Source organism: Camelus dromedarius, chromosome 11 (genome assembly GCF_036321535.1).
Source record: "Camelus dromedarius isolate mCamDro1 chromosome 11, mCamDro1.pat, whole genome shotgun sequence".
NCBI lineage: Eukaryota > Metazoa > Chordata > Mammalia > Artiodactyla > Camelidae > Camelus > Camelus dromedarius.
In genome coordinates, this window is record NC_087446.1 from 13,614,645 (window position 1) to 13,627,292 (window position 12,648).

A 12,648-nucleotide genomic window follows, 5' to 3' on the forward strand; every position below is an offset into this window, starting at 1 on the left:
ATGTAAACAAATGGGTGTGGCTTGTTCCAATAAAGCTTTCTTTACCAAAGCAGGTGGTACGCCAGATGTGGCTCATGGGCCATAAAACGATAACATGGGTGTTCTCTATTACTGTTCTTTATTATTGAGCCCTTCAATAAAAATCAAGGCTTGTGCTGTGGGAATGTGAAATGCAGGCATCTTACAATGAGGCGATTGATGTGCACTTGCTGGGGTAAGAGTCCTAAAGCAGCCGCCACTCCTTGGCGGAATATCCGGAGCAAGGTTATGTTCAGCTGGTTTACATCCATTTGCAGGGTCTGGAAGATAAAAAAAAAAAAAATCAAAGTATAGTAAATCTTTGATTTAGGATATTCATTTCCTAATGATGGATGACTGACCACAACAATTTCTGTGACTTTTGAGAAATTCACACTCCCAGCGCTTTACTGAATGTTTAATGGAGATAAAATTATCGGGACATTGTACGTGAAATTTTAAATGGTGTTAGGGAAGAAGATGGTACATTGTATAACTATGGAACTTGTCTCATTATAATCAAGAACATATACGAATGATCAATTCATAAAGAATTTCACTGAAGTGTATGTTGGTTTTTTTTTCACTTTAGTTTAAGACCAGATGACAGAGTGTAATATGTGGCCAAGTATATTTCAGTAACCCAAGCCGGAGGACATATTTAATTTGTGCTCACACACAGTCAGAGAGGAAGATGCTGCGTAAGTTCCATAACACCAGGCTTGGCAGTTTCTCTATACAGTGACTTGCTGCCAGTGCAAGGCAAACGAATGAGGTGCAATAATACATTTCCAAACTCTGGTAAAGAGGCCAACGGTGCTGATGATGGAGTCTACAGTTAACAATTCTTATTCAGTTGCTTGGGCAAACACTTAATTTTTTAGGTTGTTTTGGAAAAAAGGCAATCAGATGTTTAAAAATTCCTAAAATACAAACAAAATGAACACTACATCCTTAATTTAAGGATGCTGTCATTATACTTAGAACATGAACTAGTTAACTATGTATTTTCAAAAATGCATCATAATCAACTTGAGACAGATCCTTCGCAAGGTGGGGAAACCAAACCTTTATGCATCTCTTTATTATTTTATAATGCTTAATTCACCAACTTGACCAGAGTCGGTTATCAGGAACTATTGGATGGCTGCAACATGATCTGTTCTGTAAAGTGAGGCACACTTCTATGTACAAACTTCCCTGATACAGAGACTGGCTTATAGGTGTAAACTACTAAAATGTAAGAACTCTTTGAAGACCTTCTCCTAGTTTGCTGTAAAAGGATGGTACTGCTTCAAGAATTTATAGTTTTGTTAGGAAATAACACATCCTCTATAAATAAAATTGAGTACAAAATAGGTGACTGGAAACTGGACCAAATGCTCATTGCTACAGGAATCAGAGGGAGTTGGGGAGGTCAAAGAAGAGTAGTGGTTCCCATTCAAAATGGTAAACCCAGCTGAAGCTTCAGACTGCTTACGCATCTTAGGACCTTTTAATGCTTGTGTAGGGCCAGTGGCCATAGAGGTTTGTCATGTTAGGGAGCTGGAACTGGACTCCTTGCAAAAAAAAACTGAGATCCAGTAAAGGGAAGAACCATTGGAAAGCTGTACTCAACACCCCAACTATCAGGTACAACTGGCTTCAGGGGAGGGGGAACGAGATGTATGTTGAGGGTCAGTAGAAAAGCTACATCAACACCATCAGTAATATTTTTCTTATTTAATGAAAACCATCTAATGGTTCACAATTGTTTGGTATATTATTTCCTGTATTTTTCTATAGTCTAGAAATGTTTCCAATATATAAAAAGATACTTTAATGCAGAAAGTAAGACTTGAGCTCAGCCTTGAAGGATGAATGGCATATGAAAATGAGTGGCAGTAATGAGAAAGACAGCATTGTACTTTTAAGCATGCTTTTTGTTTTACAGAAACATGCTTTATGGAAACCCCAAGAGATTAGAAAAACTCAGTTAGCTTGGTTTGAGAAACCGAGGCTTTCTTTTATCCAATAGCTTCCTTTCAGTTCTACAAGGCTGTGAAAAGTTCCAGTAGATAGGAGATGCTGTATTGGAAGCTGTTTATTCCCCTTCATTTGCAAAGCCAAAGATGGGCTCCTTGGTTTCCTGCAAGCATTGCTGAGGAACCACCGTCGGACTTCTGGCTCCCGCAGTGTTTGTCAGGCAGGGGGAGCAGGCGGGCACAACCCTGGATTCCCATGGGCAGGATTTGGAGCCAACAGTCTACGCTGGGAACCGAGAGTCAAGGGGGTTGTCTACACACTTGAGAACTCAATTCCCAGGGCCACGATTAACTTGAAGCCTGTAACTGTGGAAACAGTATGAAAGTCTAGGTTCCTCAGGCTGAAATGGTAAATGGCAGTGAAACAGGAACTCAAGCTTTAAAATCACTCAAAATGGCAACTTTCCAAGAGGTAAAACTGTGCATTTGAAACAGAAATCTAAACTCTCTAACTAAAACGTAGATGTGAGTTGAAATCATTAGTTTAAAACTGCCATCATCCGGTTCATTACGTCAAACATTTTTTGCTTCCGTTCTCTGCTTGCCTGTGAAAAGCTGAATTGATCCCACAGAGCAAGCATGTATTTCTATTTCCCTGTCAAACAGTGATGCAGTACAAAAAATATGTATTTGAGGACCTAATATGTGCCAGACTTTACATATGAGCGCAACTGGAGAAAAAGAAAAGATTCTAGACAAAATAAGAATTTTATTTCAGAGAAAATAAAATAAATCTGACTTCCTATAGTAAGAGAATATTTATTACCTCCTTCCTCCTGGACAGATGCTAGAAATGCACATCTTCTTCCCTCCCTATTAGTCTCTATTAGGTGAGATCATAACGACTATGATAAAATATAAATTTCCATGGCAAGAACAGTGTCACAATTTCAAAGTTACCAATACAACCGTTGGAGATATATTTCCATCTGAATTCTAAACCCATTTGGTCATTTCTATTATTTAACATACAAATGATTTAAGTTTTTAACTTTAAGAGAGATTAAAATGCTCTTTCCAAATGCAAATGCTAAGCCACTTCGCGGTAGTAAATAATGTAAATAGTTATTATCCAAAAGCAACTGAATATTTTTATTGCTGTTCCAAATATATAAACATACAGGAAAAAAATTAAACATTAAAATTCTAAGATTTCAAATTCCATCTGAATTTAAATTTACTGGGACTCTGCCTTCTAAAGAGATTCCCGAGTCAACTCCTTTTCTCTGGGGCCTGGGCTGCCTCCCCCATAAAAGAAATACCACTGTAATATGATTTTCTTTCTTTGGTTACCAGACAGTCCACTAATGTAGTTGAAGCCTGTGAGCCTTAGATATAAATCAATTTGAGAAAATTGATTAAAATGTAGTACTTGAATTTAGGCACCAGCGTTACGTTTAAATTGTTAAGTATGTGATTGGCTTTTAGCTATTTATAGTTAAAGGACAGTTGAATTATTTTGCCTGGGCGGGGGGTATCAAGTTTCTAAATGTTAGTTACCTCTCGATGTTATAAGGCAGCCTGGTCTGTCATCTGATCGACCCCAGTAAGAGTCAGGCCCACGCCTGGTAGCCCCGTTAGGGGTTGGAAGGCCAAACAGAGGTCCTCCAAGCCCCTCAAAGAAATCCAGTCTCAACTCCCAACAGCCACCAATGAACCCAGCTTCCTTCAGGACCCACCTGGCAGGAGGAGACCACTCACCTATTTTTCACTTGAACACGTGCTCATCACTACCTGGGGTCTCTAACTTCATTCGTGGAGAGGAGCCTCCCCTTTTTGGCCAGTAGTTGGATTGTCAAGTGATTCCCCAGAATGAAAGCAGAAGTTTCTCTGTTTATGCCTCTGAACAAAGAAGAAAACCCTGACCTGTCAGAGGCATTTTATACCATCACCCAATCCCTTCTTATGAGGCTCTGTGCTGTCTTCAACTATTACTTACATACTAACGATTTTTATTTCCGTATTTCAGGTTTCCATCTTCCTCTGAGTCCTCCACCTACTCCCCTCTACCTGCCTGTTCCACTTACACTTCAAACTCAATATCATCCAGATTGAACTTACCTTTTCCCCTCTCCTCATGCACAACCAAATTTACTTCTAGTTATATATTTCATATAACAGAATGAAGTACCATATTTGGAAATCATATTGACTCAACTCTTTTACCTTATCTTTTATCCGCCCCCCTCTTCATGACATCCACTGAGATCAAGTTCTGTCTATTCCAGCTTCTAAGTATCCTTTGAATGTTGAGTCCATCTTTGCTTCATCTGTATTTCTACCATCTCCATTCAGACCACTATCATGTCTATCTGGGCTGTGTGAATAGAATCTTCATGGGCTGCCAATCTCCTATCGTCTCTAATTCATTCCTCATATAAACACCATAGGGATCTGCGCAACATGCCAGCTCAATCAAGTCACAATTCTGCTTAAAACACTTTGAGGAAATCTCATTTTTTCATGAAAGGTCCTAAGTCCTTGGTTCACTGCAGTTGCCCTGCCCTCCCAGTGTGACGTCCCAGCCCTGTCCACCATGTACATTATACTCCAGCTGTACTCAAGGTGTCCTCAACATGCCGTGCCCTTTTTGCACTGGATCAGTACATACGGGGATCTTGGCTAGGCTTTCTTCCTTCTCCCTGGGGACTCAGCTCAAAGACCATTCTGTCAGATTTCCATGACTCCTCTTTCCCCTTCCTTTGCTTGTATCTTTCAGCTCTTCAAGAGTATTCTATGTTGGAATTTAGTTATCTTTGTTTAAATTTTTATAATAAAAATACAAATGAACTATTTATTACTTATAACTTAGATGACTGATTTCTTGAATATGTATAAGCACATTTGACTGTCCTTTACGATTGGATTATTGTATTCTGTTGATTCTTATTTTGTGGTTGGCTTTATCCCTTTGATAATTATGTAAGTTTCAAAAGCTAAAGCTCTAATCTGTTCTTAGAAACAATGATCAGTACATAGATGTAAACTAAAAAAAAGTGCAGTATACAGCATAATGTATATGTGCAGTCAAACTATGATAATTCTACCTGATAAAACTGAAAAGAAAAAAAAAACTTTTATGATTAAAAACTCGTACTTATCACAATAAAATTTAAGGTATAGAAAGAGATACAGTGAAAAGTGAAAGTACGCATGTCCTCTCCTAACCTTTCATTCCAATCTTCAGAAACATCATTGCTATTTCTTGCGTATTCTTCCAAATATCTTCTATGCATATAGTATGTAAAAATAATCCATATATGTTACACATCATGTTTATTATTTTTAAATACAAATAGGATGGAACCACATATATTGTTCCACAATTTGCTTTTTTCACTTAATATATCTGAGATCTATTTCTGTATTTACAATACATACTGTCATCAAATATCATATTTTGATTCTCATCTAGTAATTTCTTACTTTTAATAGTTTAGTTTATCCTGCTGACTTTTATAATTTTAACAGATCTAAATGTGTTTTGTTACTTTATTTTATGCTATCTTTTTAAAATTTGCTTTTATACTTCCTCAGTTTTCTGTCTTTTGCTAAGTGGTCTGGTCTTTTTTTTTTTTTGGTTCTATATTTTTCTTTTTTCTTCCAGTGTCTATATTTATAATATTAAATAATACATGATAATATATTCAAGTCTTTTTTTCTTAATTTATAAACATCAGGAAGTATTAACTGCTGCTATGAAAAATGAGAAAATACACATCTCTTTCCACCATTTCTCATGATCATCTTCCAGTTTTATAATTATATTATCTTTATATTATTATTTAATATTATATTTATATTATAATATAAAGTATTAACATATAATATGTAATACATCATATAATATATATAATATATAATATTGCACATAATATAATACAATATATTATAAATATTATATTTAATAATATTTAATATTATTATATTATTATGTTTTACAATTTTTGTATTATACTCTCTGTAATAGAGACTACTCGCCAAACCTATTGCCTCCTCCTGGAACCTCGCCCCATTTATATCTTGGTGGAGCCATGTAATAGTTCTCACCAATTAATGTAACTGGAAGTAAAGTGATATTTTCAGTCTGAGGCAGTCAAGAATGAAGATGTCTCCTCTACCCTCTCTTTCTCTCTTCCCTCTGTCTACAAGCTGAATGGTTCCAGGGTGACCCTAAGACTGTATTAAAAATGGTGGAGCCACACAAAGGAAGATGCCTGAGGTCCGAATGACTGTAGGAAGCAGAGGCCTCGCCCAACACTTCTCATTAATAAACAGTGACACGAGTTTAACTTTCACTGCATCAAGTCACTAAAACATCGGGGTTGTGTTAGCACTATTTACCCTGGTGAAGATATTCTGAAGTATAATTTTTAAAGTTCTGTCGTGTTAGCTGCATAGTCAAGCAGTCATGATCGTGACCAGCTCTCTCTTAGAAGGGTGTCACCGTTCCTGAACTCTTTATTTTGACATATCTCTTATTTAGCTGGATTTCATTATCAAATAGTTTCTTTCAAGCAGGGTTCACGAGTGCTATATTTCCTGAGGTGTCATGTGTCTGAGAATGTATTTACGGTGCCTTTAATAATACATGACAAGTTGGCTGAATATTGAAGTCTTGATTCAATCTTTATTTTTATTTTTGCCTTTAAACTCTGCTATTATTCCAATGCCTTCTGGCATTGAAAGTTGCTATGAAAAATACCTTGGCCTGAGGCTAGCCTGTCTTGTAGAAAACTTGCTTTTTCTGCCTGCAATCTCACAGGAGAATTTATCTTTAAAGTTAAAAAAAACTTCACCAGGATATTTCCTTGGGTTGATACTTCCTGCAAAACAGTATGCTCCATGAGGTCTACATATCCTAGACTCCTTATTTCAGAAATATTTTCTCCTATTATACATCTGGATGATTTTTTTTCTACTAAATGTTCTGGACTCATCTTTAAAGACACTAACTGTGTAATTTTATATTCTTTCTCTTTAACTGCTTTATTTTATGTACTTATTTTCTCTTACCACTTGTATACTCTTTATTCAATTGAATTTTTCTCGGGCCTGCTCTATGTCCTTATATGTTTTCAGTAGAATCTGATCTAATTCTTTTGTTTCTAATGTGATTTCGATTCTTTAATATGTGTGTTTTTTTTAAAATCATCTTCTGAGTTCTGCCGGCAAACTTTTTGTGATACACTAGACAAGATATGCTCTCTCTTAACTGTTTCAGACAAGACTTTCATTCATAGTTTCTAGGTCTTCTCTATCCATTTTAAAATCTTTTTTTTTCCCCAAGGAGTTCAGCTTCTCTTTCCCTCTCAAAATCCTCTAATGACTTTCTATTATATTTAGAGTTAATTCAATTCCATGGCTTACAAGGCCCTACTTCATCTGGCTCCTGTTCCTTCTGAACCTCACCTCATATCTCTCTGTCAAGCCACTCCGTTCCTTCTCCAGTTACTCAGACAAGCTGTGCTCATTTCTACCTCAGGGCCTTGGCATCTGCCTGCCCACTGGAGAGTGGTTCACCCTCACTGTATGGTGGCTCCTTCTGACCTCACACTCTCAGTTTAAATGCCATCTCCTCAGGGAGGCCTTCCCAGCCTGGCCGTTCCCTGTCACAGCACCCCGCTGTATTTTCCTCATAGCGTTTATCACTATCTGACAGCTTCTTGTTTATTTTTTGTTTATTGTCTATCTCCCTTTTATTAAAATGTGGGCTCCGCTGTTGTGGGACCTGGTCAGTCTTGTTCTCTGCTATATCCCCAGGGCCTGGAAGAGTGCCTGACACTTGGTAGGTATTTAATAAATCTTAGTGAAATGAAAGCATACATCAGTCATCACCCTCAACACTGTGTAGTTACTACATTTGACCCTTGAACAACATGGGTTGGAACTGCATGGGCCCACTTATCCACAGATTTCTTTCACTGAAATACTACAGAACTACACAATCCAAGGATTGGTGGAATCCAAGGATGCAGACCCTCAGATGTGGAGGGCCAGCTGCAAAGTTATACTCAGGTTCACCACTGCACGCGGGGTCGGCTCACCTAACCCCCGTGTTCGTTGTTCAAGGATCAAAAATTATAATGGGAAGAATCTGAGTTCCACGGTTGGGGTAGAAAGGGTTACAAAACCCAAATTATCTCTTGAGGAGGTTGTATTTGGTTAAGTAGTTCACCTGAAATGCCTAACCACTCAAAACACACAAGAACTGATTTTACACAATTATCATTATATTTGGTTTGTAATTAATGTATCTCTGATACTTCGACTAAATATCAGTTTAACGTTTTGAAACTAGCTTCTAACAGGCAAAATCAAGATAAGTTTCCTGGGTTGTGTGCTGTATTGGTTATAAATGGCCCTCAAACATACAGTGACTAATCTGAGAATTTTAATTTAATTTTATTTCTTGTGACTAATTTGAGAATTTTAAAGTTCATCTTTCTTAAAATTTTTTTTTTATCGAAGAATGATCAGTTTACAATGTTGTGTTAATCTTTGGTGTACAGTATAGTGATTCAGTTATATATATTTCTTTTCATTTTCTTTTTCATTATAGGCTATTTCAAGATATTGAATACAGTTGTATTCAACAGCTGTAAAACAGAACCTGATTGTTTATCTATTTTCTATATAGTAGTTAGTATCTGCAAATCCCAAACTCCCAATTTATCTCTCCATGCCTGCCTACCCCCACTGGTAACCATAAATTTGTTTTCTATATCTGTGAGTTAAAAAGAAAATGTATCTTTCTAATTATAACAATTAAACATGCTCATGATAGAAGATTTAGGAAATACAAAGAATTAGGAAAAAGAAATAAATAATTATTCATAACAGTTTATCCCATCACCCTGAAAAAAAGACTGTGGTGTTTTTAGTTTTAGTTTTTTCCTGATACCTAGCTAATAGAATATAATACACATATATATGTTAGATATACCAATATATATCTAACATGTAATCATACAAATATTTATCCATTTTAATGTGGTAATAGAGGTATCACATTTCTATGGCTTTTCTATTTCCATACTGTTAGGGGGAAACACTTCTTCCCCAACCCTGCTGTTTTATTCCAAGTGGTGGCAGCTGAAACACAGGAATATTCCAGGATTCGTCCCCTCCTCAGTCGCCCCAGGGGAGCGGGTGTGACTTGTATAGTTGGTGCATCTGGAAGGAGATATTGGGGCATGGGTAGCTCTGGGCTTTCCTTTCGGGATCTGCTTGCGGTAAGGACCAATAATCTAGCCTTCTTTTTGCAAGCGGTAAAGCACATTGTAAAGGCTGTGTCCTTTCAGGTGAGGCCACCGTTGGCCAGTGTGCCTGTGACTGGTGGGTAAATTTGCCTAAGCAGGAGGGGCAGTCACAGAAGTGTGCTGTCATGGTCCTAAGTGACATCTCCAGCAGCGCCATCAGCAGTAAGGTTATAGACATATATTCATCTCCACAGGGCTGCCTCCTCTGTCTTTCTCAGGCAGGAGAAGAAGGATGCTATTTCTCTGTCCCCCTCAAACACCAACGCATGGCACCACAGGGTCAGACATCACACTGCCCCCTGCCGCCCAGATCCCCGGAAGGAGAGAAGGCTCTAAAACGTTTTCTTGTCGGTTGGCCTTGATGTCAGCACGGCTATCTGCAGCGGTAGAAAGGTCAGAGGGAAATCAGGCATAGGGGGTTGTGGGGTCCGGGGTAGAGTTTGTGAGAGAGGTTTGTCATTGCTGCTATGTGCTGCTGAAGGTTAAGAAAACACACAGACCAAGAAAAAAAGGCTGCTGGGTTGGTTGATGAGAAATAATTGATGGCCGTCAAGTAGGGATTCTCAAAATGGGGTCCACTGTCCACTGGAAAGCCAATGGAGTCCTCGTTGGAACGTCTTTGCAAGTGCAGGGTCATTGTGTGGAAATCTGGGAGCATGATGTGCAATTCCTCAGACTTTCTTCTGTCCCAAAGGGTCATTTAATGAGTTTCTAAGGGTTAGTACAATTTGATATCCATAAACTAAAATCAGGGTGTTATTAGTGTATGTTGAGACTTTTAGGGGGTTAAGGAGTGACTGTATACTGAAAAAACAGGCAGAACGCCAGGTCCAACTTTTGCCGAGAACTAAGGAGAAAAATAGGATGGTAAATAGATAGAAAAATCTTTTTCCCCCAGGTGGTAAGAACTTTGATCTTTATCCTAAAGCAATAGTACATCAGGGGACTTAATCTTTCTTTTTTAAGATCCTTACACTGTGATGAGCTCACCATTTTAACATATGAAATGATGATACTAGTTTTGGTCAGAGTAATTGTTTCGAGACATTTTGAAAACAATTGCAACGCCAGCTGCATGGGCTGCTTACATCCTTGGCTCTGTGGCACTTACGAGATGCTAAAGCAACTGACCAGCTAAATCAATTCAAATGATTCCTGAAGGAGCTCAGGGAATCTTGGTAGTGAGTGAGAAAAGCATCGACATTTCTCGCTTAGAAAGGAAAGATCTTGTGACCAAGGGAGACATTCAGGAGCTTCTTGAATTAGGGGCTCACACATTTAAAAGCTTTTGCCTCCTCTGTTTACCAATAGCTAGAGAGACTGGACATGACTTGAAATAACTGTGTGTTTGGAAGCTGCAGGTATGTAAGCAAATACCAGATAAAACTTCGCCACGTATAATGTAACAGTTAAAAGTACGGGTTGGGGGTAGGAAAGACTTGGATTTAATCCTGGGCTGAGTGTCCTTGGTCAAATTATTAACTCTCCCAGAGCCTCAGTTTCTTTATCTGTCAAATGGAGGTGATAACTGTATCCCCTTCACAGGGCTTTTTGAGGATCATATACGTTATCAGACATAAAGCAGTTGAAACTGACAGATAAAAAGTGCTCTGTAAACTTTGCTTACAGATAGGGACGCACTACACATCAATGTTAAAAACAGTTAAACGACCTGCTCCTCTGGATATTCAGTACAAGAGGGAACTGAGTAGCAACTGTGTTGATTAAATGAAGGTCTTATTTCCTGGAACAGCAATACTATTAATACACTAAGAAGTGGCCTGATGGGATTTCCAGGGCTCACATTTACTGATTGTTATACTTATCAAGGGGCTTTAGCCAAAAGTCAATTAGGAAATCTAGGTCAGAGGAGAAAGCAATGGTCAAAACAATCTGACTTTTGCTAATGCGATCTAATTTTTGGAAGAATATATATATATATATATCGGAGGTTTAAGGTTAAAATAGCACATTTTAAGAAGAGTTCTTTGATTTCAGACTCTCTGCTTCCATTGATGCCTCACACCACCCTTTCTAACTATGGCTGTGTGAACATTGAACCCAGATCCCGAATTGTATGGAAGATGCCCTGTAGATACAGAATTCAATTCATATTCATCACCCTTTTCTTTTTCTCTCTCCTACTACAAATTAAATATTAATATTGAAACAGAGTCAAGTTTAGTGAGAAGACCTTATTCTACTCATTCGAAAAGCTTTTTATAACCTAGTTTTTCATTTATCTCTCTTTTCTATTTTAATGTTACCACTTAATTAGTGTTCCCTTTCACATCCCCTAATAACATTATTGTGGGGGAAAAAAAAATCTTTTCTTTTGCCTTTAAAGACTCCTATAATTTAGCAATTAAGTTAAGAACTTTCATACATTGTTCTGAAAACTTTAAATTCTATATAATTTGAAGTAAACCCCCATCCTTAAAATGAGCTATTTTTAAAAATCATGAAATGGTGATGGTCCTGACTTTTCCAAGTACAAATACAATGGAGGAGATAAGGCACCTATAAATTATAAAATAATACTTTATGTACTTTTATGATACTATCATTCCAATACTTTGTGATTCTGTGTCCACTTATAAGAATATTTGAATGAAAGTTACAAACAGTATCTATGGATGAGCTAGAAGAAAATAGAGGTTTAATGCAAAGTTCTTTGCAGACAGGAGAAAAATCACGATTTATCCACAAGCATATTATCCTGAGTACAGTAAGCAAATGTAATAGCAAGTTATTTGCTTTTAGCAGAGTTTTCAAGTCTCATTATTATACGTTCAAGGCAACAGAAATTTCCACATTCATCTCCCCTAATTATGTTTTCCATCTTGCACTGAATGTTATTATTCTTATTCCTGTGTTTGCTTTCAGCCTCCCCTGAGCTGCTACTCCCCCTCTCTTCCCTGCAGCATCTCTCATGCTGGAGGCAGAACACAGTACCCAAAAGCCTGAGTGGAAAATGGCTGGAATCGAGGCCAGGCAGAAACTCTATGGACAAAAGCCCAAGGCTCAGGCGAACGCTGCCTGAAAAAAACGAGGTCAGACAAATCCAGGTTTCCACACTCCAGCCCCGTCGTGATGACACAGTTCCAAGCCTCACAGCCGTGACCACTCCACTCGCACAGCTTCTAGGAAAGGATGGAGGAGCTACCTGACTGCTGGGTCCAGTAAGAACTGAGACCAAGCTGACTTCTAAGTGGCATTTAGGGATGCTTGATCATAGAGGTCCAAGTCAAAAATAGTAATCCTTCAGCTCCTCCAGCACTTTGCTTCGCTGTCAGAAAGTGATATTGTCTCAAGCCACCAAGCAAAAATTACTTTAAAAAATG

General features: G+C 37.9%; 1 protein-coding gene across 2 annotated transcripts in view; it reads right to left on the reverse strand.

The window, feature by feature from the left end:
• The window catches only part of PTPRR (protein tyrosine phosphatase receptor type R), a 228,625-nt gene that overhangs the window by 109,645 nt on the left and 106,332 nt on the right, over positions 1–12,648 (reverse strand). For both annotated transcript variants that reach the window (XM_010988223.3, XM_031463125.2), the window contains exon 3: positions 186–299. In XM_010988223.3, the coding sequence (XP_010986525.3) occupies positions 186–299 (114 nt within the window). The remainder of the gene's footprint in view (positions 1–185; positions 300–12,648) is intronic.